Genomic DNA, 15,687 nt, shown 5'->3' on the forward strand with positions numbered 1-15,687 from the left:
CAGGCCCTTCAGCCCACCGAGTCCACACTGAAAATCAATCACTCATTCACACTAGTTCTATGTTATCCCACTTTCTCATCTACTCCCTGCACACTAGGGCCAATGTAAGGGGCTAATTCACCTGCAGACCTGCCATCTTTGGGATGTGAGAGGTGGGAGGAAACTGCAGCACCTGGAGGAAACCTGTGGGGTCACAGAGAGAACATGCAAACGCTACACAGAGAGCTCCTGAGGTCAGGCTCAAACCCAGGTCTCTGGTGCTAAGAGGCTGCAGCTCTACCAATTGACCACTGTACTGTCCTATAGATAAATAAACAAATAAATAAATAAATAAACAAATAAATAAATGGATGGATAAATAAATAAATAGATAAATAAATAAACATGAATAAATAAACAAATAAATAGAAAAATAGATGAATAAATAAATAAATAAATAAATAGGCAGATAAATAAATAAATAAATAAATAAATAAATAAATAGGCTGTTTTTATTTCAGATTTTTAGTATCTGCTTTATTATTTTTAATTTCACTAATGAGATATTGGAAGACTCCAACACAACAGTAATGGAGAATGCACTTACAAAGAGGAAAGTGTACATAGCAACTCTTGCTCATGTGATCAGAGTTGCATTGTAGCCATGGTGAAGCTGGGAAGTCCTTTTTGCAAGATTAATTTACTGGAAGCTTTTGTCCTCTCAGAACAACTCTTGAGAAATGAAGCTGATTTTTGAGACTGCAGGTGTTTGGAATGTGGTGAGTAGCTATGGGTGGAATGCAGGATTAGGATTATGATTATGTTGTCATATGCACCGAGATATGGTGATAAGCTTAGTTTTGCATGCGATCTAATCAAAGCAGATAATAGTTTATGTAAACACAATGAAGCGAAATTCAAATACAATAGACAGAGCAAAGGGAAAGATACATTGGGCAGAATATAGTTCTCAGCTTTATCTTGCACAAGTTCTAGATCCAAAGTCCAAAGTGTGCAATGGGGCAGAGGTGAATCAAACAGTACTCCAGCTCATGGAAGGAGTGTTCAAAGCCCAATAATAGAGGGGAAGGAGCTGTTCCTGAGATCCTGGCTGGGCCTGAACTGGGATATCTCAAAATGGAGTTGGAAGTCACATAGATTCAGATGGTGGAAAAGAAAAGTGCTGAAAGGAAGACACATGGCTGTCATAGTGAGTCTGGGTGGGAACATGGGTGAAGAACAGGAGAGCTGTACGAATCACACTGGGAACAGTGCGAGAAAATCTTGCAGAGCTGTCAGAGAGAGGAGAACCTCTTCAAAGTGAACATACTTTACATTGAACCAATGGCCAAGAAAGCAGTCCAACGCCTCGACTTCCTTAGAAGGCTGAGGAAATTTAACATGTCCCAAACAACCCTCATCAACCTCTACAGATTTGTCGTAGAAAGCATTTTATCGGGATGCATCACAGCGTAGTTTGGGAACTGCTCTCTGCAAGACTACAAAAAATTGCAGAGAGTTATGGACGTAGCCCAGACTATTAGGCACACAAACCTCCATTGAATGGCAAACAAACCTTCCATTTTCTCCATCTACTTCACGCTGCATTGGCAAGGCCACCAGCATAATCAAGGACCAGTCTCACCATGGTCACACCCTCATGTCCCCTCTCCCATCGGGCAAGAGGTACAGACATTTGAAAATGTATACCTCTGGATTCAGGGACAGTTTCTTCCCAGCTATCATTAGTAAACTGAACCCGTAATCTTACTAGTAAGAGAGCGGCCCTGACCTCCCATCTATCTCTTTGGAGACGTTCGAACTATCTTTAATTGGACTTTATTGGACTTTTACTTGCACTAAACATTATACACTTTATCCTGTATCTATCCATTGTGGACGCCTTGATTGAAATCATATACAGTCTTTTCACTGACTGGATAGCACGCAGCAAAAAGCTTTTCACTGTACCTTGGTACATGCGACAACATTAAACTAAACTAAACATTGAGGAATTTCTCAGCGGAACCATGAAATGGAGGCACAGCAAATTGTGGATGCTGGAATCTTGAGAAATTAGGATTTAGATGAGAAGTATTTGTTCAAACACAGACATGGATTTTAGTTAGGCTTGTTTGCAAGTAGTTGTTCCTTGTTAAGATTTGGGTTTGGGGAGTTCATGTACACGGCATGCAGCAGATTCTTTACTATGCCAATGATGCAACAAAAAAAAAGATTTTAAATCTTGCCGACATAACTTGAAAATTTGAGTTTTATAAATATAAAGCAATAAGGGTAGTAATTTCCAAGATCTGTAGATTGTTATAAAGAGCTAATCTAGTCAGTATGTGACTCCAGTCCAAAGCTTCTGGGAGGAGAATAGGAATACTAAGTTGTGACTTTAGCCATACTGAGCTAGTCTTGTAACTTCGACAGTACAGGCGGTGGGAGAGAGGAGGATGATGGCAAAGATAACATCGCTGCTGGACAACGACTCCCACCCCATGCAGGACACTGTCACTGCACTGAGTAGCTCCTTCAGTGACAGACTCCTTCACCCTGAGTGTGTGAAGGAGAGATATCGGAGGCCCTTCCTTCCCGCTGCTGTGAGACTGCACAACCAGCACTGCTCCCAGCAGACCAGTCAACAGACCAGTCAACAGTAACAGTAAAGGAAAAACACAGTAAATGATGACAATTATCCTTATCTTTATTTTTATTTACAATGAATGTCTCTTGCTATCCACTTTGCTGCTGTAACACTGCAAATTTCCCCGGTGTGGGACAAATAAAGGAATATATTATTATTATTATTCAATCCAATTCCAAGCCTGTGGTGAGTTTCCAAACCCTTCCATGACTTGCACAACGAGTCAGTCAGGAAAAGTTTATTCACTGACATCCCCTTCCTGGACCCAGAGTATTGTATTTCTGGCTGAACTTTCTGAGAGTCTCTCATTCAATCTGGAAGAGGATCTTTATTCATATTATGCTGGCCAAACTCTCCATTTCAAAAATAGTTGGAGGAAAGTTACAATTGAGTTACGCTACTCAGCTTCATGTTCTGATATTTTCCAAAGGACAGCTGGTAGAGCTGCTGCCTCACAGTGCCAGAGACCCGGGTTCGATCCTGAGCTCTGGTGCTGTCTGTATGGAGTTTGCATGTTCTCCCTGTGACAGCATGGGTGCAGGTTTGTAGGTTCCCTTTCTCATTTCCCTTTCCCCTGACTTTCAGTCTGAAGATTTCAACAAGATTTCAAGACTTCAAGATCAATTTATTGTCACATGTACCAATTAAGGTACAGTGAAATTTGAATTACCATACAGCAACAAGACACACAGCCACACAAAGTAAAATTTAACATAAACATCCACCACAGCAGATTCCACATTCCTCACTGTGATGGAAGACAATAAAGTTCAATCAGCTTCCTCTTTGTTCACCCGCGGTCGGGGCTGTTGAACCGTCCGCAGTCCCCGCTGCTGACGGTCCGATGTCCGAAAGCCCTCGCGCCGGGATGATCGAAACTCCCTGCGTCAGGACGGTTGAAAAACCCTCCACAGCATGGAGCTCCCGAGTCGGCCTCTTTTTACCAGAGACCGCGGGCTTCACGATGTTAAAGTCCACAGGCCCCGCGGTTGGAGCTCTCCACAGTCGATCCACGGCAAAGGATTGCAGCTCCATGATGTTAAAGACCGCGCTGCGCCCGTGGCTTGAAGCGCCAGGCCGGTCTCCAGGAAAGGCCGCCAACTCCTCGACGTTAGGCTGCAGAGGGGACGGAGATACGTTACAGAGAAAAATCGCATCTCCGTCGAGGTAAGAGATTGAAAAAAAGTTTCCCCCAATTCCCTCCCCCCCCCCCCCCCCCACCCCCACATAAAACAAACCAAAAAACACTAAAACATACTTTTAACATACTTAAAATAATAAAACCAGTAGAAAGGACAGACAGACTGTTGGTGATGCAGCCACTGTGATGGCGCCACCCAATGGATCTCGACCCAAAACGTCACCTATTTCTTTTCTCCAGAGATGCTGTCTGACCCGTTGAGTTACTCCAGCTATTTGTGTCTATCTTGGGTTTGTAGCTTAATTGACTTCCCTTACGTCGAAAACGATAAGGTACATTTGGGGGCTGAGGCGGTAAGTTAGAATAGTCTGGTGAATATAACATGCATTGTATCTGACTAACAGTCGGATTGTGTGGGGCGAGTAGGTCATTTTTATTTTCTCGCCCTCTTGTATATTCCATCAAGATATTCAATACATACACACTCTGGTGTAACACGGCTGCAATCTTTGGCTGTTTTACTTGCAGTCAATAGCATGAAACTGTTGTACATACTGTATCAGAATGAGCCAATGTTTGTGATTACTTAATGGTATGGGTTGTTGGCTGGGACTTAACTGGATGCAGACACCATATGTTCACTAAATATTTTCTCCAGATATCAGTGTTGGCTCCAGCTGCAGTCATGTACCAGAGCTCCAAGGTTCAACAGGAACATTGGGGAGAAAGAGATATGTTTGACCGACTTGTTAAAAAGGACATAAAACAGAGTTGGCCATGTTGGCTGAGTTTTTGTGTGACTTAGACCTGGCATAAGATTTGGCCTTTTTGAAGTGATTTTTCTTCAGACCTCATTGACTTTTTATGATCGACTCCTGATTCACCGAAGAAGGCTGTTATTGACAAAAGTCCTCTCCCTTGAGAGTTATGTACTATAATGTACAACGGTATATGAAGGGTTAGTCTGAAATTGGGATGGTCACTGGGAGAGGGAGAAGCTAGTTCTGACCATCAGAAGGAAGGCTGAATAACAAGGTGCTTTTTGGTTGTAAGTAGGTGTTAGATAGAAGGACCCTCCACAGAAGCTCAGTCTCATAGAGCATGAGTAGGGAGCGTGAGAGGCTTGCAGAGAATTTGATAATGTATAATGTTTGTTTTCACATCTTCCCGAAGAAAGGCAAATAAAGAGCATTGTGGTGCCTAAAGCCTTGTATGTAATCCAACCTTCTTGTCAACAACATCATTCAACGTTGACTGACCCTCAGATGACATTTATAATTCTCAATTCACAACAGAAGACTCAAGACTGTTTAATCACCATTTGCACCAGGAATGGAACAATGGAATTCTTACTTGCTGTAGGTTTACATGCCCAATAACTTGGTAGCATAACAAATACATATACAATTGTCAACAACTATAAATTAATAATTAGCAATACCTGGCAATCAGACTATAACAGTGCAAAACAAAGTCCATAGTAGATGGTTGCTGAGGTTGGGTTGTGGTTAGGGTTGTGCAAGGTAGTCCAAAAGCCTAAGTGTTGCTGTGAAGAAGCTGTTCTTGAACCCGGAGCTCATGGTTCGCCGGCTCCTGTACCTCCTGTAAATCCTTTGATCGTTTTTTTTTTTAAACCAAAAATAATTTATTCAATTATTTACAATAATTTGTACAAAACTAAAAGGATTCAAAGCAAAACCCACTACCATAGTACAAGTAAAACAAATATTCTTAAATAACTTTTTACCCATCCTTGTTAAGGGTGCATTCCACACCTCGCATGGGTAAGTCAACACCTCTGGTGGACCAGGCAGTGTCCACCACTCTCTGCAGCCTCCTTTATTCCTGGATATTCGAGATACCAAATGTGAGAGTGTGGTCACGATGCAACCAGTCAGTATGCTCGCCACTGTACACTTCTTGAAAGCCAGTGACCTTTGATCAGTGTGTTTTTGTCCTGATGAGGATGGAGGCATTTGAGATGCACCATTTGGTGGGCTGCCCCTTACCGGGGGTTTGATTGCTGGACCTGGCACTGGGGAGTGAGCTCGGTGGGAGATCACATGGAAAACACTGGACATCATATTATATTTTTTAGGTTAATAATGCAAAAGGCAAGGGGAGATTTAAAATATATTACTTGTTGGAAGGCAGGATGTAGTTGGAGGGAAACCAGCCAGTTGCACTTCATTTTGAGTCTCCTCCCATTCACCACACCAACCTGTCTGTCCTTGACCATCTCCATTGCTAGTTGAGGCTTAACTCAAACTGAAAGAAAAACTTCATATTCCGCTGGTGTAGCAACAAATTATTATTATTATTATTATTGTTGTTGTTGTTGCTATCATTATGTTACAACCCAATGGTATAGATGTGGATTTTCCAATTTCACTTCCAGTGTTCTCCCTTTCCTTTTTTCCTTTCCCATCTCCACCTCCTCCCCTCACCTGGTTCCACCGCTCCCCCCATCCCCAGACTGCTATATACTGACAAACTTTGCTGTTCCCCCGCAGTGCAGATATAGAGTTTCGACGCAATGCATCAACAGACACTTTTGGGCTCCACAGATGCTGTCTGACCCGCAGAGTTCTTTCATTGCGTGTTCGTTTATTCCAGATTCCAGACACGGTATCCTTTCAGTAATCAAAACTGTAGATTAGCAGATTAAACAATTGGAACAATGCCCTCAAAGTGGCCTCAGGCAAAAAAACATAAAGAATTTAATCCAACATTCAACAGAAGATTAAGCTGAACATAATGTGAAAGGAGGAACACTCCAAACTGAGAAATGCTGTCAAGCAGGTGTTATATTGCGTGAGACAGAAAAGTTTAGCACGCAGGTAGAAAAAGTAATTAAAATAGCAAACATAGCCTTTATTGTAAGAAGGATAGAATATAAAAGCAGTCTGGACAAGCTAGAATCCTGCCTTAGTGAGATAGAAACATAGAAAATAGGTGCAGGAGGAGGCCATTTGGCCCTACAAGCCAGCACTGCCATTCATTGTGATCATGGCTGATCATCTACAATCAGTAACCTGTGCCTGCCTTCTCCCCATATCCCTTGATTCCTCTAGCCCTTAGATCACCCCTAGAATATTGGGGACAGTTTCAGTCTCTGTATTTAATATGGATATACTGGAGGTAGTTCAGAGAAGATTCACTGGGTTGACTGCTCGGGGAAAGGATTGCCATTCGAGCAACAATTGAGCCTTTGGACCAGTCTTCAGTGGATTCAGAAATATCCAATTTTGTAGTTCAGTTTAGTTTATTGTCATACGTACCAAGGTACAGTGAAAAGCTTTTGTTGCGTGCTAACCTGTCAGTGGAAATACAAAACATGATCACAATCGAGCTATCCACAGGGTACGGATACATGATAAAAGGAACAACGTTAATAACGTTTGGTGCAAGATAATGTGCAGTAAAGTCCAATCAAAGATATTCCGAGGGTCTAGTAGTTCAGTAGGAAAATAACTGCAGATGCTGGTACAAATCGAAGGTATCACAAAATGCTGGAGTAACTCAGCGGGTCAGGCAGCATCTCTGGAGAGAAGGAATGGGTGACGTTTCGGGACGAGACCCTTCTTCAGACTGAAGAAGGGTCTCAACCCGAAACGTCACCCATTCCTTCTCTCCAGAGATGCTGCCTGACCCGCTGAGTTACTCTAGCATTTTGTGATACATAGATAGCAGTTCAGGTCTGCTCACTGGTTGTTGGTAGGATGGTTCAGTTGCCTGATAACAGTTGGGAAGAAATTGTCCCTGAATCTGGAGGAAACTGTTTGTACACTTCTATACCTCTTGCCTGATGGGAGAGGGGAGAAGAGGGAGTGGCCAGGCACCCGATGGGGTAAATGATAGGAGATGTTTCCCACGTGGAGGGATCTGAAACTAGGCACATCCTGCAGTATAAGGGACAGATAGAGAGAAGGAGGAGATTCCTCTCCAAGGATTGTGGATCTCTGGATGCCTGTACCGCAGGAATCTCTGAAGGCCAAAGCACTAAATATTCAAAGTTCAGAGATTGTTGAACCTTAGAGAGTCAAGGAAATTGGGAATCGGGGAGGAAAGTGGAGCAGAGGTCAGGATCAGGTCCAGCCATTACCTTATTAAATGGTGGCGGAACTTGAGGAGTCCCACAATTGACTGCTGTCCCTTGTTTCTGACTTAAAAGCCAATAAGAAGAGCAAATGGATATTATGAAATAGAGTTAATACAAAAGATAACACAAAATGCATGAAAGGCAGGCAATAAGCAGGCAGTAAGAACGATGAAGCCATGACAGTGATCGTGTCTCGAGGAGCAATTCATGGCAAATGAGCACACTGCATTGCAATGGGCTGGTGAGGTTGCTACCAAACTCGAGAAAGAAGAGTAGATAGTGTTGTGGTGTAATGGTAGATAGTGGTGGTAGAAAGGCTGGCTATGCTTATAGCAACCCCGTCCAAGAAAGATGATGCTGAGGAATGTGAGCATAAAGGTTACAGGCGGCTTTATTATTATCTTCCCCTCTCCTGAAGCAGGGGTGGTAGCAGTGGTGTGGAGAATGCCAAACGTGACACCCATGTTTTATAAGAGGTGGAGGCACAATCTGGCACCCACCGGTGGCAATGAAGGGATGAAACTGGCTGCAGGATGGAAAGCAAAGAGAAGTGGTAAACACTTGCTTTTTTTTCAAATAGAATGGTGGACATTCATGCTTCCCTGGATAAAGTCTGGAAACTGACCCTTCAGATCCCCAAGCTCCCATTCACTCCAATCTGACTTGATTTCTTACCTTTTAAAATTATTCCCACAGTAACATTGACTCCCGGGATTCAATATTATTGATGTTGAATTTTTCCAATTTTAGGTAACCTCAAAAAACAACTCGAAAACTTATCGCCATACATTTCAAAGATGGATAGAATAGGTTCATTTTGATGACATGTGTTAAATACTGGAGTTTAAAAAAATACACATTTTGGCAAGATGTGATGTGGTGCTTAATTCCAACTGTATCCTGATTGCTTCATCGTTACCTGGTGAAATATTATTTTTCCCAAAAGTGCAAGACTAACATATTTTTGTTTGCAGCAGTTCCATTTTGTTTCCTGGGGAAACTAATATTCCCAGCATGAGCTGCTGAGATTGTTTGTTTCCAAAAGTGCAAGGTTAACATCTTTTGGTTTAACTGTTCCATTTTCCTTCCTGAGGGAACTAATGTTCCTAGCAGGGCTTAGTAGCTTATGCAATAATGGTTGGTAACACATTAGAGAGTGCAGGGCATGGCCAATGGCTCTGTGAGTGTTGGTGATCCCTCATTTCAAGGTAGTGACAACCAGAGGTTTCATGGCTCCGAATGAAAACCTTTTCAGGAGCTGCCACTTTTCATCCTGTAAACTCCTGTAGAAATAAATTTCTATATATGGTTAAATTATCAGCTATCCTTCTGTATCTTTGCGAGTGAGTGAGAGGATGCAGTGAGATCATTGTGCGTAGAAACACGGACGCCCATGTCTAGATGGCAGCACCAGAGACTGGGCTTGATCACACTTGCAATGAGATCTGTGACTCAGCTGAAAACAGGCACACTGGAACAAGAGAAGCTACCTGAGCTTAGCAACCCACCTGACGAACCAGCAAAGGTTTATACTTTATATCGAACTGACTCTTACAAAACCAGGAAAAAATGATAAAATGCACAATGCTCTGGTATCTTGGGCACAAGAGCGGACAATTGTACTATCCATAAAGCTCTCAAATGAGGCCGTGGAGCAGTCACAATGAACAGCTGGTAACCTGCCCAGAAGTGAAACAGTTGAACGTTACCACTTTGTCATTCACGATGAGCAGTGGGGCAATCCTTTGATACATTCTTAACGGAGCTGGGTTTGTTGGCATGAACATGTTTATCAGATGTGTGGGAAAAACTTTCACTGTTTCGTGTTTTGTCACAAGGTAGGTATGATCGTAGTGTCAGAGTTCATTGAAAGGTCAGCACCGAGATCCAGATTAAGTCTGTACATTCGCATCTCTATTTCTCTTTTTTTTCCATTAGCACCCTGGATTATTTAGATGTTATCCCAATGAGGCCAACACTCAGCACCAGCTACGTCCATGGTGCCATGAACATGCCACTGGTTGGCAAAACCATCGGACAATGTTTTGATGAAACTGTGAATAAATTCCCGGATAAAGAGGCACTGGTGTTTCTGCCGGACGGAGTCAGGAAAACATTTGGGCAGTTAAAGCAGGAGGTGAGAGATGGCTTCTTATTTATGGTTGTTCCAATTGTTCTGTAACACAGCTTGAACCAACATGCTGACTAAAGATACTAGAGGAACAAGATAGACCACTCGACCCTAAAAACTGTCGTACGTCATGGCGCCATTTTAGTAGGCAGAAACTTGCAGAAACATTAAAAAAGAAAAATAACAAAAATCTGTGAATTGATAGACGAGATACATTCTGCATTTTAATGGTATCATCACACATACTGTTCCCCCAAAACACTGATTACACTGCGAGAGGCATAGCGAACGGCGGGTTTTGCCTACTAAAATGGCGGACGTTACGCCCCTTTGCGTACTACACTTCAGTATAGGCGATTTCAACGGAGTAGTCCATCTTGTTCCTCTAGTATCTTTGATGCTGACTGCACCCCCTGAAGGGCAGAGGTTGGGATAAAGGGAGTCACTGGGGAAAGCCATGGTCTGCCCAGATTGCAGTTCGGACTATCGCCCATTATGATTTGCATGAAAGCTCTTGCTTGGGAATGGGAAGTACGGCATCACATGTTACAAGCTGATATGATTAAGGCTGAGGAAGACAGTTATGAATAAATATGCTGAATAGTAATACGTAAATGTAAAATTGTAAGTGACATAGACAGTCAGAACCAATTTCCAAAAGTGGAAATGTTAAAGATTAGAATGCATAGCTTTAAGGTGCGAGGGGTAAAATGTAAAGGAGATGTGCAGGGAATGTTTTTTTATACAGAGTGGTGTGTGCCTGAAACGCTCTGATAGCAGTGATGGTGGAGGCTGAAAGGGGCATTTACGAGGCTTTTAGAAAGGCTCATCGATAAGCAGGAAATGGAGGGAATTGAATGCTGTGCAGATAGAGGAGATTGCTTTAACTTGGCATCATGTTTGACATGTACAATGTGGGCTGAAGGTCCTGTTCCTCTTCTGCCACTGTATGTTTCTTTTTTTTTTCTTCCTAATCAGATGTGCAGCACTTTGGTCAACGTGGGTTGTTTTTAAATGTGCTATACAAATAAAATTGACTTGACTTGACTTGACTGAGAAACTTTCCTGAACATGCCTGACAAATACCATACCTTCTGAGACTTTGGCAGTCCAAGCCTATATTAGGGGTTAGTCTTGCAGTTGTTTGCAATTTGCTACCATATTTATTCCTCTAATTCCCCTCGACTAATTGGAAACCTGTCGTACACTCCCAACAGGATGATTATTTCCTTTTTAATTCTCAGATGCACCCATAAAGCCTCACTGGATGAACCACCAGTGATGTAATCTCAGATTACTGCCCTGATGTTTTCTTAATCTGTAAAGCAACACCCTTCCTTGTTTATCTCCACCTCTATTTCACCTTTACCCTAGAACATAATGTCCTTGCCTGGTTCCTTCCTTGGCCAGGTTTCCATCATGGCTGTGGGCCCAGTATTTATTTATGCCTTTGAATTCATACACTTTACCAATCAGACATCATGCATTGAAATACGTGCAAATTAATCCGAATGTATTTCCTTGTTCCTTGCCATGCTTGTGCCTGTCCCCTCTACTGAAGTTGTTGTTATTGTCTTCCTTATCAACTGTCAGCCTCCCACCAGTCTCACTGCTGCATTGAATCCTGTCTCCCTGCCGATCTAGTTCAGACCCTCCATAGCCCCTGCAGACCAGCCCATCAGGACACTGGTTCCCACCAGTTCAGGTGCAACTCATCCCTCTTGTGCAGGTCACCTCCACCTCAGAGGAGATCCTAATGGTCCAAAAATCTGAATCCCTGTCCAATTCCGCAGACACACATTCATCTGTCCTATCTTCCTATTCCTACCCTCACTAGCATGTCGTACTGCCAGTAATCTGGAGATCGCTTCCCTTGAGGTCCTGATTTTTTAGCCTTGCAGAAACTCCCATATTTACTCTGCATATCCCCATCCCCTTTTCTGCTGAATAGACATGCACAGGTGACGTTATAGAGCTACAGAAATTCACCAAGGGCTCAGATAAGGTGAATAGCCAGTCTTTCACAAGTAGGGCAGTCTAATAGTAGAGAGCATAGCTTTGAGGTATAAATTCCCGGATAAAGAGGCACTGGTGTTTCTGCCGGACGGAGTCAGGAAAACATTTGGGCAGTTAAAGCAGGAGGTGAGAGATGGCTTCTTATTTATGGTTGTTCCAATTGTTCTGTAACACAGCTTGAACCAACATGCTGACTAAAGATACTAGAGGAACAAGATAGACCACTCGACCCTAAAAACTGTCGTACGTCATGGCGCCATTTTAGTAGGCAGAAACTTGCAGAAACATTAAAAAAGAAAAATAACAAAAATCTGTGAATTGATAGACGAGATACATTCTGCATTTTAATGGTATCATCACACATACTGTTCCCCCAAAACACTGATTACACTGCGAGAGGCATAGCGAACGGCGGGTTTTGCCTACTAAAATGGCGGACGTTACGCCCCTTTGCGTACTACACTTCAGTATAGGCGATTTCAACGGAGTAGTCCATCTTGTTCCTCTAGTATCTTTGATGCTGACTGCACCCCCTGAAGGGCAGAGGTTGGGATAAAGGGAGTCACTGGGGAAAGCCATGGTCTGCCCAGATTGCAGTTCGGACTATCGCCCATTATGATTTGCATGAAAGCTCTTGCTTGGGAATGGGAAGTACGGCATCACATGTTACAAGCTGATATGATTAAGGCTGAGGAAGACAGTTATGAATAAATATGCTGAATAGTAATACGTAAATGTAAAATTGTAAGTGACATAGACAGTCAGAACCAATTTCCAAAAGTGGAAATGTTAAAGATTAGAATGCATAGCTTTAAGGTGCGAGGGGTAAAATGTAAAGGAGATGTGCAGGGAATGTTTTTTTATACAGAGTGGTGTGTGCCTGAAACGCTCTGATAGCAGTGATGGTGGAGGCTGAAAGGGGCATTTACGAGGCTTTTAGAAAGGCTCATCGATAAGCAGGAAATGGAGGGAATTGAATGCTGTGCAGATAGAGGAGATTGCTTTAACTTGGCATCATGTTTGACATGTACAATGTGGGCTGAAGGTCCTGTTCCTCTTCTGCCACTGTATGTTTCTTTTTTTTTTCTTCCTAATCAGATGTGCAGCACTTTGGTCAACGTGGGTTGTTTTTAAATGTGCTATACAAATAAAATTGACTTGACTTGACTTGACTGAGAAACTTTCCTGAACATGCCTGACAAATACCATACCTTCTGAGACTTTGGCAGTCCAAGCCTATATTAGGGGTTAGTCTTGCAGTTGTTTGCAATTTGCTACCATATTTATTCCTCTAATTCCCCTCGACTAATTGGAAACCTGTCGTACACTCCCAACAGGATGATTATTTCCTTTTTAATTCTCAGATGCACCCATAAAGCCTCACTGGATGAACCACCAGTGATGTAATCTCAGATTACTGCCCTGATGTTTTCTTAATCTGTAAAGCAACACCCTTCCTTGTTTATCTCCACCTCTATTTCACCTTTACCCTAGAACATAATGTCCTTGCCTGGTTCCTTCCTTGGCCAGGTTTCCATCATGGCTGTGGGCCCAGTATTTATTTATGCCTTTGAATTCATACACTTTACCAATCAGACATCATGCATTGAAATACGTGCAAATTAATCCGAATGTATTTCCTTGTTCCTTGCCATGCTTGTGCCTGTCCCCTCTACTGAAGTTGTTGTTATTGTCTTCCTTATCAACTGTCAGCCTCCCACCAGTCTCACTGCTGCATTGAATCCTGTCTCCCTGCCGATCTAGTTCAGACCCTCCATAGCCCCTGCAGACCAGCCCATCAGGACACTGGTTCCCACCAGTTCAGGTGCAACTCATCCCTCTTGTGCAGGTCACCTCCACCTCAGAGGAGATCCTAATGGTCCAAAAATCTGAATCCCTGTCCAATTCCGCAGACACACATTCATCTGTCCTATCTTCCTATTCCTACCCTCACTAGCATGTCGTACTGCCAGTAATCTGGAGATCGCTTCCCTTGAGGTCCTGATTTTTTAGCCTTGCAGAAACTCCCATATTTACTCTGCATATCCCCATCCCCTTTTCTGCTGAATAGACATGCACAGGTGACGTTATAGAGCTACAGAAATTCACCAAGGGCTCAGATAAGGCGAATAGCCAGTCTTTCACAGGTAGGGCAGTCTAATAGTAGAGAGCATAGCTTTGAGGTATAAATTCCCGGATAAAGAGGCACTGGTGTTTCTGCCGGACGGAGTCAGGAAAACATTTGGGCAGTTAAAGCAGGAGGTGAGAGATGGCTTCTTATTTATGGTTGTTCCAATTGTTCTGTAACACAGCTTGAACCAACATGCTGACTAAAGATACTAGAGGAACAAGATAGACCACTCGACCCTAAAAACTGTCGTACGTCATGGCGCCATTTTAGTAGGCAGAAACTTGCAGAAACATTAAAAAAGAAAAATAACAAAAATCTGTGAATTGATAGACGAGATACATTCTGCATTTTAATGGTATCATCACACATACTGTTCCCCCAAAACACTGATTACACTGCGAGAGGCATAGCGAACGGCGGGTTTTGCCTACTAAAATGGCGGACGTTACGCCCCTTTGCGTACTACACTTCAGTATAGGCGATTTCAACGGAGTAGTCCATCTTGTTCCTCTAGTATCTTTGATGCTGACTGCACCCCCTGAAGGGCAGAGGTTGGGATAAAGGGAGTCACTGGGGAAAGCCATGGTCTGCCCAGATTGCAGTTCGGACTATCGCCCATTATGATTTGCATGAAAGCTCTTGCTTGGGAATGGGAAGTACGGCATCACATGTTACAAGCTGATATGATTAAGGCTGAGGAAGACAGTTATGAATAAATATGCTGAATAGTAATACGTAAATGTAAAATTGTAAGTGACATAGACAGTCAGAACCAATTTCCAAAAGTGGAAATGTTAAAGATTAGAATGCATAGCTTTAAGGTGCGAGGGGTAAAATGTAAAGGAGATGTGCAGGGAATGTTTTTTTATACAGAGTGGTGTGTGCCTGAAACGCTCTGATAGCAGTGATGGTGGAGGCTGAAAGGGGCATTTACGAGGCTTTTAGAAAGGCTCATCGATAAGCAGGAAATGGAGGGAATTGAATGCTGTGCAGATAGAGGAGATTGCTTTAACTTGGCATCATGTTTGACATGTACAATGTGGGCTGAAGGTCCTGTTCCTCTTCTGCCACTGTATGTTTCTTTTTTTTTTTTTCCTAATCAGATGTGCAGCACTTTGGTCAACGTGGGTTGTTTTTAAATGTGCTATACAAATAAAATTGACTTGACTTGACTGAGAAACTTTCCTGAACATGCCTGACAAATACCATACCTTCTGAGACTTTGGCAGTCCAAGCCTATATTAGGGGTTAGTCTTGCAGCTGTTTGCAATTTGCTACCATATTTATTCCTCTAATTCCCCTCGACTAATTGGAAACCTGTCGTACACTCCCAACAGGATGATTATTTCCTTTTTAATTCTCAGATGCACCCATAAAGCCTCACTGGATGAATCACCAGTGATGTAATCTCAGATTACTGCCCTGATGTTTTCTTAATCTGTAAAGCAACACCCTTCCTTGTTTATCTCCACCTCTATTTCACCTTTACCCTAGAACATAATGTCCTTGCCTGGTTCCTTCCTTGGCCAGGTTTCCA

The 15,687-nt window shown here is 42.7% G+C and overlaps 1 protein-coding gene across 2 annotated transcripts in view; it reads left to right on the plus strand.

Moving 5' to 3' along the window:
* acsf2 (acyl-CoA synthetase family member 2) overlaps nt 1–15,687 on the plus strand; it is a 100,153-nt gene that overhangs the window by 15,590 nt on the left and 68,876 nt on the right. Inside the window, exon 2 of one of the 2 annotated variants that reach the window (XM_078401222.1) lies at nt 9,811–10,009. In XM_078401222.1, coding sequence (XP_078257348.1) covers nt 9,811–10,009 — 199 coding nt within the window. Of the gene's footprint in view, nt 1–9,810; nt 10,010–14,210; nt 14,282–15,687 lie in introns of those variants that run through there. The other variant, XM_078401223.1, reaches the window with a different exon arrangement.

This window comes from Rhinoraja longicauda, chromosome 6, assembly GCF_053455715.1.
Source record: "Rhinoraja longicauda isolate Sanriku21f chromosome 6, sRhiLon1.1, whole genome shotgun sequence".
Lineage (NCBI taxonomy): Eukaryota > Metazoa > Chordata > Chondrichthyes > Rajiformes > Arhynchobatidae > Rhinoraja > Rhinoraja longicauda.